Source organism: Prosopis cineraria, unplaced genomic scaffold (genome assembly GCF_029017545.1).
Source record: "Prosopis cineraria cultivar Desert tree isolate PC_DT_omini unplaced genomic scaffold, ASM2901754v1 PC14, whole genome shotgun sequence".
NCBI lineage: Eukaryota > Viridiplantae > Streptophyta > Magnoliopsida > Fabales > Fabaceae > Prosopis > Prosopis cineraria.
In genome coordinates this window covers 11151050-11168033 of record NW_026555345.1, presented here as the reverse complement: position 1 = coordinate 11168033, position 16984 = coordinate 11151050, and the positions used below count along the sequence as shown (strand labels likewise).

At 29.4% G+C, this 16984-nt stretch overlaps 1 protein-coding gene across 1 annotated transcript; it reads right to left on the bottom strand.

Moving 5' to 3' along the window:
• Positions 1 to 3826: 3826 nt before the first annotated feature.
• Positions 3827 to 4513, bottom strand: LOC129292319 (transcription repressor OFP13-like). Its single transcript, XM_054929892.1, has one exon. The coding sequence runs from the start codon at positions 4511 to 4513 to the stop codon at positions 3827 to 3829; it is 687 nt and encodes a 228-aa protein (XP_054785867.1).
• Between the last annotated feature and the right edge of the window lie 12471 nt (positions 4514 to 16984).

Genomic DNA, 16984 nt, shown 5'->3' with positions numbered 1-16984 from the left:
GCATAAAATTACTAATTACTATTTACCTAATTTTCATTTCACCTTAATCTTACCTGGATATGCCTCTTTCTTAAAATTCAAACCACCAATTTCATATCCCACATCCATTTTATAGAATTGGTTTTCTTGATCACTCCATTTTTTGTTGTTAATTCTTCTGTCTCTATATCCATTTTTATGTGGTTTCCATTCCTCACATCCATTTTCCTTGCTTTGAGAGTTCAATATTTGACAGCCTCTACTCAAGAGGATGAACTTTTCGTTCTTTTTCTTTTTCATAAAAAATATACTAAATTGTGTTCTTTAGGACACATAAATTAACAAATGCAGCTTATTAGAATTTTTTATATTGTATATAGGTTTTTCATATTTTATTGATATATATTTAAACATTAACAAAGCATATATATTATTTAATTATGAATAACATGCGGCTCAATTTTTGGATTCCATACAATTTAATAGGACTCAAAAGTTAGAGAGATCAAAGAAAGTGTAATGTGCACGAGCTCAAAGACAGAGCCCATTCTAAAAAACTAGCCTATTAGGTGGAAGAGCCTTTTGAACTTATAAACTCCACATCACTTGTGAGACTCCCTGATGTGAGACTCATGATAGTGCCACTTTGTCAAAAGCCGACATCTACGATAGCTTCACTACACAGCACTTCACTCAGCCTCCTTCCAATACCTTATTAGCTAAATGGAAACAAATTAAAATGTCATTTTTTGAAGTGCAACCTTGAATGAACAATGAAGAAAATGTAATGAGCACAAGTTCAAAGAAGAGCCTATTCTAAAAAACTAGCTTGTTGAGTGAAAAAATATTTTGAACTTATAAACCCTACGCCACTTATAAGGCTCCTCAATATGGGACTCATGACACTGCTACTCTGTCAAAAGCCTACATCCAGGGCACTTTACTCAGTCTCCTACTAATACCTTATTGGCTGAATGGAAACAAATTAAAATGTCATTTTTTGAAGTGCAACCTTGAATGAACAAACAATGAAGACTAAAAAAGTAATCAAGAGGTGAAAAAGTAATCAAGAGGAGAAAAGAAATACACACACACACATATATATATATAATCAACGTGTGGTACATAAAAGATACTGGTAAGACAAAGAAAAGGAGAAATATGAATAGTGCCTGAGTGATGGTACCATCAAGAAGTTTTACTGAAATTCAGGTAAAGGTTTGAAGAGTGTTTATACAATCCCACCATGCATGCTTATATACATTGTGTCTTGCTTCTATTTTATATTACAAATCAACAATTTTCATTTTAGTACCACATTTTTTAAGATCACTTGTTGCTGTTCTATTCAGATTTCTTTCATTTCCTCCCATTTGCTTGAAGTTGATTGAATGGATTTTTGCTTCTATATAACTTCCACCCTTATCTTGTAGAAACTTTTTGACTTCTTTTGGCTTGGGTAAACAATAGTATAGTATTCTTTTCAATTTTATTCATAAGTCATTTCTAACTACTTTATCTAAAGATGTGATTAAATTATTGATATTGTCTAAAAAAGCAAGAAATTTCTCAACTCATCTTTGTTAAATGCATTATCTTTAAAAATGCTTTATCTCTCATATAATTTTTTACTTTTTACTCATCAAAAATTGTGAAATCGTAAAATTGGAAGAAATTAATCAAAAACGTACTTTTTAACCAAAGTGACTTCTTGTAAAAAGGACCATAAATTTCTTGTAGAATGTGACTTATCTATAGAACCAGAGGGAGTACTATATTGGTATTAATTGTTAGAATTCAAATTATTTATCATTATTTAATTTTCACTGTAATACAACATAGAAAAACAAACCAGAGATGGTTGACTTGAAAAAAAAATTGAATAAGAGCTTTGGACAACTATACTTATATGAAACAAGGAATTAAATTCTGTTGGGATTTTATGATTAAAGTCAACTGTAACTTTTAAATAAAAAAGTTAACAATTATTTTTTTTTCCAATTTGCGTACATCTCTACCCATATTTTCATAAATTAATTTTGTCTTTACAAAATCAATAATATTTTCAACTCATGTGTTGAAGGAGCTAAAAGTATAAAATCAGTTGTCTCGTTGAAATTAGCCATGTATATCCTTACTACTATTTTATAGTGAAAATAAAGCCTTTGATTAGAGTCAAAAATAACGGCCACCGGGCCTAAAGGGCCAAGCTTGGAGGATCTGTTTAAATAAAGGTTTAAGCTTTAAAAATAATTTTTTTTTAAAGTAATCAAGCTTGATGGCTTAATCCTAATAAACCCTATAAAAAAAGGGGCTCAGGCTCGAGTTTGGATGGCCTTTCAAGCTCTATTATATTATTATTAATTTTTTTTTGGCAGAATACGTATTTAAAGCCAATGACCTGGTCACTTGATTCTACACACATTATATTACTATTTTTAATTTATTCTATAATTAATTTAATAAATATCAGTGTATAGTATAAAATTTTTGATATATTTTATTTTTCTATAACTATTATATTTGTGTATTTATAAAAAAATGAACTATTTTTTAATCAAGATTTGAATTTTATTACTAGATTTCTAAATGTGTGTTGTTTAATTTCTAAAAAAATTATGAGGATTTTGATTTTTTAATTTTAAAATATTTTAATTAATTTATAATGCTTAATTTTATTTTTATTTTTTATTTTTTAAACAAGGCTTGCGGCCTTGGCCTTGAGCCCTTTACATAAAGGTCGGGTTTGAGAAATAAGGCTAAAAATAAAAAATCGAGCTTTAGGGTTTAGGCCTTTAAGGGCCAAGCCCATAAGAGCTAGTACCGCCCGTTTTCTCATCTCTATTTTTAATTTTTTTTACACTTTCACTTAATTTTGAAATAGGTTTTTGACAAAATTGCTAGTAAGTCCTCCTTAGGGTCAAAATTGTGCTAGAGGACCAAAGAACTATGATGCAAGTGGATAGATTTGAAATTTCATGGCTATCTACTCGCACCCTAGTTGATTGGTCTTCCAACACAATTTCAATCTCAAGGAGGAATTTATTAGCAATTTTTCCCAGGTTTTTATACTTAATATTGTTTATAAAAATGTATAAAGAATTCCTAAAGGTAAGTTGGATAGTGTAAAAAATTTTAAAGTTAAAAGAAAAACGAGGTGAGATTTGAAATAGAAATAAAAGATTGGAAGTAATGGTCTCAAATCTATTTTTCAATCGGTAAGAGATAAGAATGATAAATGAGAGGAGTGATGACAATAGGCACGGATGGTATAAATATAAATAGCTGAAATTTTAAATAACAAGTATGTAGAGAAAATTTAAAATTATGATAAATAAATTATAATAAATATAGATTTGGATTTAATTTAAACCAAAAAAATATTATGTATTCAAATGAATGATTTGGTTCAAATTCAAATCAAAACCAAAATCTTCATGCATCCAAAAACACCATAAGGCTTCACCTGCAAAATTAATTAAGTGAACATTTGATTGGTTTTTTTTTTTTTCCGGGTTCAGCCTCAGTTTCATCATACGAAAGTGCTGCAATTAAGCACTGCTTGTATGAATGTCGCCTACGTGAAAAACAAATCTTACACAGATATTGTTCTGTAACAAGTGGTTCAAAATTAAAACAGCTCTATCACCCTTTGACGTAAAATTTAATAGAGAAGCGCATTACAAAAAATGGATAGAAAAATTTGAGAATTGATGTTCAATCAAATTAAGAGGTTAATATATATATATATATGCTCATAACAGCCTCGTCTTCAACCTCATTTCTGAACCTTTGGTAAATGAATTAAAATTAATAAAAGTACAGTAAGAACAGATTAACATAGATTCTAAGTTTCAATCGAGAAAAGATCAAAAAAAGCCCTCAATATAAACTCATGATTTTTCTTCTCATTAGCAATCAAATAACAACTCAATAACTCCTGCAATCTCTCCCAGTCCTTCACTTCATGAAACTCTATCATCTCTTTCATTGACTTCTTGAAGTCCTCGTAGGGATCATTTGAGTCCAAAGCCAAAAACACACTACTTTCACAAAAACTAACCTCATCATCAGCCTTCTCTTTTCCTTCCATTGTTGGCTCTATTATTTGAGATTTCGAATTCGAACCTTGATCAGTCACTGAGATAGCTTTATTGGTTGCTTGTTGTTCTATGCCTGTCTCTAAAACTGAGCTCGTGTTGCTATTAGGCTCGAAAAATAGCCTCTTCGATGACCTCACAATCTCATAAACTAAATTCTCCAAAGAGTGTGCGTTCTCGCGGTGGTCAGAATTGTCGCAGTAATTAAGAAGGTCTAAGTCAACCGATGATGATGATGAGAAGCTTTTTGGTTCAAATGTTGATGACGAGGTTGTGAACCGGTTGGACCAGAGGGTTTGAGCCGGGTCAACAAATGTGTGATTGGGTTTTCGAAAAGAGAGGGTGTTTACTTGAGCACAATAGGGCATGAACTGACATGGATTAAGTTTTGGAGCACAACGCTTGGTGGTCTTGAACAAAGATGATAGCTTCATATTGATTTCCTCACTTTTGGATCTCAGAAACCCTAACTTGGTTGAGGAAGAGACTAGTGTGTGGGAGGAGTTCTTTTGACATGGTGTAACATTAATAATTTCGGTCTCTGTGCAATGATGGTTTTGCAGAGACTATTCTGAGACCTTTTAATTTTAATTTATTGTAATTTTGAAGTTGAAATTTTAGTCTAGTTATTTAACTCTCTTAAGAATATTCCAAAAAAAAAAATTTGAATTATTGACTTTTGTTTGTTAATTGAATTATATATCACAATTGCTTAACAGTTATAGTATTTTGCCAAATATTCAATTAACCTAATGAATCCTTCTGCCTGATACTCTGAATATCGTTCCATTCATCCCCCAATATTAATTCGGCCATAAAATGTAGGGCCCGCTAGCATTTTGAGCCCAGAAATACCTAGTTTTAGTGTACCTAGGGCATGTTTGGTGTTGAAAAGGGAATTGGAAAATGATTCCTTTTAGAAGCAAGTCTCGTATACACTTAAATATACATTCCCAAGAATCCCAATTCTAACAAATTAAGCAGAATCTGATTCCATTGTCATCGACTTCAACATTCTATGTGCCTCATGTCTTTGTGATGGCGACCTTTATAGATGATTGATTTGAAGATCTACCTCCAATTATAATCTTCAATTCTACCCTTTATCTTTTTCTTCGATCTTGTTGGATTCCATTGATGATGTTTTCATCTTTTTCGAAGTTTTGATTTCTAGTGGATTTTTTCTTTGCTATGTGATTGGTTGTTTGCAATGTTCTTGCTCTTGTTCTATTATATTGTCCATTGGGTTTCTTGTTCTGATTTGGCAGTGAAGGAGAGGGATGGAAGAGATCTTTCCCATTTTTAAATACATGTACTTATTAAAATTATACCAAAATGTTATCTCTATATCATATATACTTTTATAACTTAATTATATTTCAATTCTAATTCCAATTTGTCATCAAAAACTTTTGGGTTAATGAGCAAAATAGACCCTAAATTCTTGTTTGAAAAGTGCTCTGGATCCTAAGCTCTTAAAATGTACAAAATAAATTCTAAACTTTTAAATTTGTAGTAAAGTAAATCCTACTGTTATCTTTTTTAAACTCCATTACTATTCACTATGGGTCCCAATTAATTAGCATCACAAACCCTAAACTATTATACGAGTAACGTCCTAAATCCTAAATTTTAAAAATTTGTTGCAAATTACCCCCACTGTTTATGTATAGAACTTTGACTATGATGTAAATCAAATTAACCTTAGCGTAATTTGCCGCATTGAATGCATCATTAGCCATTGCAAATGAATCATAATTTTGTAAAATGATGCTTTTTGCCCTTTTTTGTAACCTTTTTTAAATGATTGGTATTTCATATATTCATATATTTTACACTCTAATTTAGTCTTATTCTCAATAATATTTATTTATTTAATGGTGAAAACTTAAGATTTCATTAAAAAAGAAGTTTAAATATCAGAGAATTTTAATTAACAGGTTACTTTGGGTTTTAAATTTGTTGATGAAATCATTAGTTTTTGCATATATTGTCTGTAAAATCATATGATACTTAAACTTCTTTTTAAAAGGGATCTCAATTAAGTTTTCACTATTAAAAAAATAAAAATTATTTAAAATAAAACTAAATCGAATTTAAGAGTATATGGAAGAATAAGATACCAATCGTTTAGAAAACATTACAAAAAAAAAGCAAAAAATATCATTTTACAAAATTATGAGTCAATTGTCATGACCAACAATGTATTCACTAAGGCTAATCTAGTTTACATAATAATTAACATTCTATACATAAATAATGGGGGTAATTTACTCAAAATTTTAAAGTTTAGAGCCCATAAAGTTACTCGCGTGATAGTTTAAGGTCTATAGCATTAATTAACTAAGCCCATGGTTAATAGTCACAGCATTAAAAAAGATAATGATAGCATTTAATTTTCTACAAATTTAAAACTTTAAAGTTTATTTTGCACATTTTAAGAGTTCAGTGTCCAAGACGCTCTTCGAATATGAGTTTAGGGTCTATTTTGTTTATTAATCCAAAACCTTTTCATCATACCAAATAGTGCCTAGATGAATGTTCCATATGAACAACACTATACTTGGACAGTTTATATTTTTATTATTTTATTTTTTGTCTTTTAAATAAAATTATTATTCTTTATACTTTGATATCATTAAGTTGTCATTTATTTTTATAATGTTCACTTTAAGATTTATAAAGAGTAAATAAATATGAAATTGAAGGAAATGTAATTTACAGATTGACCAAATCTCATATAGATAATTGCAAGATCATTATATTATTTTGAAAAGTTTTAATTAGTGTTACCTCTGCACGTAGAAACTAGCAATTCAAGCCTTCTCAGATATACATAATATGAGCAAATTATAATCTAGTACGTAGAATTAGCCAATGCAAATGCGATATAAGAGAAGGGGAATTTCAATAAATTTAAAACTTGAAAAATAAAACGCATAAATCAAAGAGAAAAAAAACATAAAATAGAAGTCAAAATGAATTTAAAAAGTCACACAGTTCAAGACAAGTGTACAATTGAATACGAGAGAGGGAAACAACATTATGTATCCTAGTGTTGTTTATATATAAATATATGGCTAACCTACACAAACTGAAAATGTGCAATTGGATTTCAATGATACAATTTCACAATAAAGCAAACTGAATTAGGAAACGGAGTCTAGATTTTCTACTTATATAGTACGTACTTGGAAAATATTTGACAAAATACATTATTTAAGATACAGCTTACACTACAAAAAAAGTGACTTTTAGTGGTGACAAATGTCGCCGCTGAAAGTCAAAAAGTTACCACTAAAAGTTTAGCGGCAACAAAAAGTCACCATAACATCACCATGAGAGCTCCTGTCATTGATTCAATTTGCGACGATAATAAAAGTCATCACTGAAAGTTGAGAGTCGGCGGCAACAAATGTCGCCGTAGAAAAGAAAATTTATTGTAACTAAACGATAGTCGCCATTGAAAGTTGAAAATCGACAGCGTCATTTTGTCACCGCAAAAACCACACATTAATGATGATTGTTTTTGTCACCACTGAATGTTAAGTATCAGTGGTAACATTTGTCGCCACAAAAGCTACCAATTTGCAGCGACAAAAAAGTTACCGCTGAAAAGTAATGTCAGTTCACTTACACATATGGCACCACGTCACCATCCACGTGGCACCCACCTCACGCCACGTGGCATCATGTCACTTTCCATGTGTCGCACTCACCACACGCCACCACACGCCACGTGTCATCATGTCACCAATTTATATTTTCATTTTGAAAGTTGTCTCTTCCAAGGTTTGAACTTGTGACCTTCTCCTTTTGTGCCCAACTGTTTTGCCACTGAGCTGGAATGAACTTGTAATCTATTATTACATAATTAAATATATATATATACACACACACACACACATATTATTAAACTATACAAACACACACATATATTAAATATTAAATATTATAAAATATCATTACTATCCTTAAATACTTCAATTTAATTCTTTTAATTCATAAAATTATAAATTATATTATTTATTTTGTTTAAAGTAAATGTAAATATAATTAATACAATATCATTTGTATTATTTATTTTAATTTTTTTACTTCTTGAGGTTGTTATATTATTTATTTTAATATTCATATTTATAATTATACTATAAAAATATCTAAGAATAAATAGTAAAAATATTGATGATTATACATTACTTTATAATTATTTATGTTTCTAAACTAGCATCAAGCTTTAAAGTTACTAGTATTAAATGTAGAATTTAAATTAAAAAATTAGATTAGATGAAATATCATTCTATAAATGAATAAATTTAAGTATCATATGTTTAATTATTATAAACAAGTAGTGTTATTGACTTCTACATTGATCTGATAACTTATGCTTTCTCTCTCTTCTCTTATATCTTGAATATTTAAGATTTTTTACTTATTGGTTATAATTTTAAATTTAATTTTTTTTACTTATTAATTAGTCAAAAAATATATATTAAAAATTTCATGCTTATTTTGGCCATTAAACATCTTAACTGGCTTTTGAATAAAATTATCTAAATAAATTTCAGTTTATCTAACAGACTTCTAAAAAAAAACATATCCAAACATAAATCATATTACATTTACTGACTTTTCTTCTAATCTTATTTTGCTAACCTCAGTTGAACCTTAACCTTAGTTGTAAATTTTTTAATACAAACACACATGTAAAATAATATGGTTTGACTTAATTCTTTACTTTAGTTCGTTAGCATTAAATAATATCTTAACCTTATCTTAAAGTTATAATTTAACCATAGAATATATTAAATGAAAACTCATTATGTAATTTTATATATTCATTATAAAATTACAATAATACAAAAAAAAATTAATGTCTTAAAATGTTAAATATTAGATAAATAAAAATAAAAAATTATGATGATAATACAAAATCAAACTTTCAATGGCGACATTCGAAGTTGCCACTAAAAGCCTCATTTTCAACGGCGACACCAAAAATTCGCTGCTGAAAGTCAACTTTTAGCAGCGACTTGTATGTCGTCGCTGAAACTTGCAACATAATTTTTTAAAAAAATTATAAAAATGTTGACAATCAGTGGTGACACTAAAAAGTCGATACTGAAACTTACAACATAATTTTTTTAAAAAAATTATAAAAATATTGATAATCAGCGGCAACACCAAAAAGTCATCGCTGAAAGTTGACTTTCAGCGGCAACTTATATGTCGTCACTGAAACTTACAACATAATTTTAAAAAAAATTATAAAAATGTTGACAATTAGCAGTGACACCAAAAAGTCATAGCTGAAAGTCGACTTTCAATAGAAACTTTTTAGTGTCGTCGCTGAAACTTACAACATAATTTTTAAAAAAAAATTATAAAAATGTTGACAATCAACAGTGACACTAAAAAGTCACCACTGAAAGTCGACTTTCAACGGCGACTTACATAATTTTTTAAAAAAATTATAAAAATGGTCAAATCTTTCACATTTATAACAAACTATTTCTATTTTATCTTTTTTAAAATTATCTTTTCTAAAGGTTTTTCTATATTTTTTCAAGAAATATTTTTTATGTCTCATATATCTTTTATAAGAAAATTATATATAATTTATTTTTTTATTTTTCCTATAAGGGCTTGTATTTTTCTAACTCTAGTTTTTTCTTGTTTTGTATCACTATGTATTTCTTTTTACATTTTTATTTCATTGCATAACTTTAATCCTGTGATATTTATAATATTAATTATTTGTCTATATGTTAAAACATTAGAATTTATTGTTCTTCATTATAACTAGTAAAATAAAAGTAGAAGAAAATATAGAAAAAAAATAAAAAATGAAATAGATAACACCCCTTTTGAAATAAATCAACAAAGATACGTGAACATAATATCACATATAACTTATAAAAAAATGATATTCAAAAAATAATATTCAAGAAGTAAGTTTAGTAACAAACAGAGAATATTCAAGAAATATAATATTCAAAAATCCTGTGAAAGAGTAGGAAAGTTAGGCAATAGTGTTCCTATTAAGCCTAGAAAGAACAATATCAATAGAAAATAAAAATTGTAGAAATAGAAATATGAGATGGTTCAATAAGATATTAGGATCTAAGTCAAAAAAGAAGAATAAGATAAGTCTTAATAATCTCAGTCTATAGCCAAATAGGAATAATGAATCTGAAGGAGAAATAGAAGAGGTAGAAATAAAGAAATACATTATAAAAGAATTAAAGAACAAATAGAAATCTCAAAAATAGAAAATAGAATAAATTAAATAAGAGAAAAATTTGAAAGAAATATTTGTGCAGAATATCCAAATTCTTTTTGAAATAGAAAAAGACACAAGAAATCACGGGTGAAAAATAAATATGACAAAAGAAGAAAAACAAAAAAATAAAAGAAAAAAAAGAGTTGAATCTTGTCAAAAAATAATTTAAGCACAAAAAAAAGGTAATTAGGTGAAGCAAATCAAAAGAGCTAATTTAACCATGATTTTTCTAAACTTCTATAAAATTAGAAGACTTTTGATTTTACAGACATTGAATTAAATGGCCCCTTCTCTATCTCTTAATATAAACCTTTCTCCACTTGTAATATTACAAGATATGTATGTATATCTATACATACATACATACATACAACTTGGTTGAATAAATTAAAATTTAAATAAAAAGAACATCATGAAATTGGTAAAATAAAAATATATTTTTTCTATGGAAAATACTTTAATCTAATTTTAAAAACATATAAATTGAACTTGTCATAAAATTTAATTTCAAAAGCGTAAGAAATATCATTACAAAAAAATTATAAAAATGTTAACAATCAGCGGCGACACTAAAAAGTCGCCGGTGAAACTTGCAACATAATTTTTTTGAAAAAATTTTAAAAATGTTGACAATCAGTGACAACACCAAAAAGTCGCCGCTGAAAGTCGACTTTCAGCGGCGACTTGTATGTCGCCACTGAAACTTACAACATAATTTTTTTGAAAAAATTATAAAAATATTGACAATAAGTGGCAACACCAAAAAGTCGCCACTAAAAGTCGACTTTCAACAGCGACTTGTATGTGGCCGCTAAAACTTATAACATAATTTTTTAAAAAAAATTATAAAAATATTGACAATTAGCGGCGACACTAAAAAATCACCACTAGAAGTCAACTTTTAGTGACGACTTGTATGTCGCCGCTGAAACTTACTTTATGATTTTTTAAAAAAATTATAAAAATATTGACAATCAGCGGCGACACTAAAAAGTTGCCGCTGAAAGTGTGACTTTCTGTGGCGACATGCACTTGTTGTCGCTGAACACTTTCAGCGACAACTTCAAATGTCACCGCTGAAAGTCACACTTTCGGCAGTGACTTTTTAGTGTCGCCATTGAAAGTTATTTTTTTGTAGTGTTGAAGCTTAACCCAATGTATTCATAGGGTTCATTCTCTTGGAAATGTTGGAATATTTTCAAAATGAAGAGATGTCTTTTTAAAAAGTCATATCTTTATAAATTAAGGGGTTATGTCTTTATAAATTAAGAAATTTTTATAAAGAGTTGCAGAGAAAATTATAGTCACTAGTGTCATTTCTTTCTAAATTCTAAAAGCACCTTTATTTTGGAGGACTTTAAAACTAAAAGGAGTCAGTTGGTGAAAAAATGTATTAAAATGATGTTTTTTTCATGAAAAAATTGTTAAATGACTCTTGGTTAATATTAATTATTTAACTTTGTTGTTCATGAACCAGCATACAATTGTTCATGAATCAACATAAAGTTGTTCATGAACCAACATGGGCATATGAATCAACAAAAGATCAAGACTTTTAAGTATAGCTTTATTATTTAAAAGGCACCTCTTTAAGGCATCATTTCAATATCTGTAAATACCTTTTAATTATAACTCATTTTGCAAATACAACGTTGAAACTCATTGTCTTTGTCTTCAAGTGCACTAAATATAAAGTCAAATCATCACTTTGTAAAAACTATTGTTATCTTGACCATTGAGTCTTGGAAGTGCAATCTATATTTAAGGGTCTTAATTGTATCCTGAAAAAAATTCACCAACTTGCACGTACATTAATTAAAAGTCAAAATATACATTGATTAAACCATTTTGTCTTTAGAGAAATTAAAGGCATTAAATAGATAAAATTGATGCAATGGAAGGTCCTATAAATGCAAAAAATTATACATTCTCAATTTTTGAAAGAAAACAAATGCAAGCTAACATAATTACTCCCTCTAATCCTATTTATAAGGTAGAAGGAAAAACTTTACCTCATTTATAAGTCTTGTCATTAAATTTCATAACAAATTTTCCTTTCTATCCTTGTTGAAAATAAAAAATATATATTGTTAAAGTGAGTATATTTAATAGGGATATAATTGAGAATTTATTAAATTTTAAAATAGAGTTAATGATGTTTAAAACTTTTCTTGACATTAGTGAAACATGTTGAAAATAATTTATAAATGAGATTAAAGAATGAACCTTTTAGATGGGATCCAAAGCACGGGCAATAACCATTAAATGTTTCGGCTACAATTTAACCCAATAAAGAGATGCATCACATAATTAAATTTGTCATTCCCATGAAAGAGTAGACATGACCCTGCAGCCAATAGAGAAAAGTTAGTAAATGATGCAAAATAGACTTGCCAAAGTAGATTAGAAATTAACAAGAAAATTGCCCAGAAAGATCATTGAGCTGTCAAAAGCCCTACCCGCGCCCTAGCAACAAAATTAATCTTCCCATAACGAATAATAAAATAAAATAAAAGCTCGATGGATTACTAATGAACGAGTCTCAGCCTCCCATGGTGATGGGTACGGAAAACAAGAAACAAAATTCCAGTTTTGCTATGCAAGTTCTCTCATTTCTAATTTTACTGCAATTAATAAATTGTTCAATGCAAGAAATAATATGAAGCAAGCACGAATATGAGAATTCTTATGTGAATGTAATGTACAAGATTTGAGGTTACGAGAATTTTTGGGAGGCTTCGTGTTACCGATTATCAAAAACAGAGATTGCAAGCGATGGAGGAGGCAACCACAATCTTTGAACACGTGAACGTGATGCAATGATCTGGATTTACATCTTCTGCAAAGAAGACTGAACCCTCTTGCTCATAAGCTTTAACTCAGTTCCTTCTAGCTGCAGAAACAGCCACAATCGCAGCTGACGAGAACATGAGAGGGCTTGAACACATTGATGGAGAGGAGAAGTGGTAATGCGAGTGGGTTTCACGGCAAGGATGGCAAGCTCAAGCATAGATGAAGATGAAATGTGTGACGGCACGAGAAGAGAGAACACCAAGGTGACTTGTGAGGGCCGAACTTTTGAGAGGGGAAAGACATTGAGGATTAGGGTATGTGATCTAGGGATTTTAAAGAAATATAGGACAGTCCTTTCGTTCAAAAAAAAAAAAAGGACAGTGCTTACATATAACCATCCTATAACTAATGAAATTTTTTGTTGAAAAATAAAAATAAACAATGCTTGCATAAACACATATAGAAAAGTTGTTAACCTGTATTATATATATAAGACTATTATTCAAATAGCCACTCTATATTTATTCCTTCATATCTCTGTTTTCTCATATAGGAAGGTTGTGGATATAACCATCCTATATAAGATGTTCTATATTAACAGTTTTGTAGTAATGTACCTGAAGATTGAAATAGGTGGGAGCCAATGGCCAGCCAATTAAGTTTATAGCAAAGTCTTGCTCATTCCTTGAAGATATCATGCGCAACTTTCCTTTTTGTCTCTATTTCTCTTATTCTTCAGAGTTCCATTCCTGCAAGCAACAAATATATTTTTGCCACTTATAGTATTTATCTAATTTATAAGTGAAAGTGCTAACACTACGTGTATCGACATTAGTATACGTAAATGTCATGTAAAAGATTTAGGCCTCATAAACAAAAGGAAAAAAAAGTTCAGTTTAGACCAAAAAAAAAAAGTATTACATGAATCATGCTGTAACTAGTAGATTATACTATAAACTAGCTCATTATTACCCTTTAAAGAAGGAAAATGATTAGAAAATATGAGAACGATGTTTTACTATTTTAAGAGGTTAATACAAATGCATATATATATATATATATATATATGTACGTATGTATATATAACATGTCTCATTCTAAACCTTATGTTAAATAAAGAAAACTTAAACCAGTAAAAAGAAAATTATGAATTAAACGGTAATTAATACAATATATTTAATGCAATTCTAGATTATAATGTTTTGAGATATATCAAGAAAGCGCTTGGTATACTCATGTGATTTTTCTTCTCATTGACCATCAAATGCCAATGCATTTGGATTATTCTTTGAATTCATCCACCAAGAACATACTTTCTTTGGAACAAAATTCATGTGTATGAGCCTTCTTCTTCTTTTTTCCAATTTATTTTGGCTAGCTCCACCTCTATATTCTCCTTTTCAGATACTTTTGGCGATGCCTGAGCCCTTCAAAAATTGTGACATCTTTAATTTGAAAGCTTTCTCAGCCACATCTTATTCTCTAGCATTGAGCTTGTGTTGCCTTTAGGCTCAAAAACAACAGCCTCTCTCTTGATGACCTCAATGCCCCATGAGCAACTCGACATATAGGCACAGTATCACAATTAATGGTAGCAATATTAGTGATGGAAAGAAAAAGAAAAATACAAAATTGAAGATATTGAAGATTAAAGATATTTTATTTTAATTGTGATATTAATGAAGAATATTTTATTTTAATTGTCATAATATTTAAATTATTGTTATCTTTTATTATTATATTTACATTCAATTTTAGGATTTTTAGAATATTATTGTTATCTCATATGCTGGTAGACATTTTTTATTAAATAAAAATTGCTATCATTTTGCCTCTCAAATGAGTTTTTCTCTTCTCTGCCTCGTTCTCTTTGCTCTCTTTCTTATTTCCTTCTTTTTTTACAATGCTCTCTTTCTATCTCTTCTTTTCTCCATTTTCCTCTCCCGTTCTACATCAATTAGTCAAGAAGATCCGATTCAATTGAGAATCTTTTATTAGACTGAGGTGTTTGAATATCGGTAAAAGAGAGAGAGGGGTGTTTGGATGGGCACAATAGGGGAAGGACAGCCATTGATGGGCTTGTTGGGCTTTTCGCTTGGTCTTGAAGAGACAAAACATAATTGGTTGGCTTTTATAAAACGGATCACAACTTTGGAGTTTTGCATATATTCCCCTAAATAGAGTTGAATAATTTGGAAAGTTTATGATGATAGTCAATTCTTCCATTTTCGTCCAAAAGAAAAAAAAAAACACAGAAAGATATTTAAAGTTTAACGACCTCCTGCTTTATGGTTTCTTCCCATCAATTTGAAGTTAAATATGTTTTTTTTATAATCTATGTTAGTTAACTTATTACACGTTCGTCAGTCAAAGTTCTCAAAGTGTGTGCGTGTGTGATGGATTTAGTTATTATTCATAAAAAAAAAAAAAAGATAGTTAGGTTTCCAAAAATCGAAATAATTATAGTTAGATTGTTTTTCCAAAATAAATTTTTAGAAAAATTAGTACAAATATAATTTCAGATAGTTGCACATAGAAAAAATTTCAATTATAAATTAAGAATTACATTTGAAACTTAAGCCCAATCTTATTTTATTTCCTAATATAATGTTCTCACTCCACTAAACACACTTAACAAATAAAGCTCATGGTAATCGAGGGATTAGCTTCGAAGAGTGATTACTAAGTTTTAATTCACAAGGAAAGAATCACAAGTTTTCTAAATAGAAATGAGTTAAAAATCGATCAAAACCTTTCATATCAGAGTAAAAATAAGTTTCGAAATCATGGGATACCTCAGAAGAGTAAAAGAAGTCGAAACGGTTGAAAATAAATTATGTACTGAAATACAAAGTAATGCGCCACAGCAAACGCACTCTGCACCATGGCATGTTACTCTTTGTGCCACGCGCTGCACCATGTTGCACAAAATTTCACTAGTTCTGCTATCATTTGATAGCAAAATTAAGGGAATTTTCGACTCACCTCGATTCTCCGTCCAACGTCCGAATGATGTGATCTAAGTGTCTACAAAAAGCTCTTTACATGAACTAGCTAATGGCACAGGTTTCACTTCCAAAACAAGTCACAATAAAAAGTTGGATACCCAAACACAATTTGACCATTTTCAACACTTTTACACAAAATAGGTGTCCAAAACCCTTAACAAGTGCCAAAAGCTTTTTTTAACACCTGGATCATATCCAATGAACCTAGGACTACCAATATAACATGTCACAAGCACTAAAACATCATCATAACTAAAATTCACTCCTTAACCCCAATTTAACAAAAGCAAAGGGGCAGGTAATTTAGCATTGCATTTAACTCAAATCATTCAAAACATGCTCAAAACTTTATTTCTACACTTGTACTAGTATTTTGACCCTATAAACATATATATACCAACATACACAAAGGCTAAGGGTCCAAAATACAATTCTAACATTTTCAACAACCAAAATAATGCAAGTGAGGTAATATGCATCCTAAAATTGGCAAGCTATATACTATTACACAATTAAAGCTAAACTAGAGGAATACAGTAGGAATATGCTAATTTCCAACCTCTTTAGTCTTCTCCCTCTCAACACCAAGTTTAGAGCTTGAAAAGTATTAACTAAGAGGGGTGAGTCTAGCCACTCAGTAACCAAGGTTAACACTACCTATGCAGTTTTATATCAATTATAAAACAAAAACATGCACAGGGAGATCAAATATGTAAAACAAGTCCACATATATCATGATTTATCATTTATCATTCTATAGCTTCTTACTCACATAACTAAGTGCATTATCACCATATTCTCAAATATGTGACATGACCCAT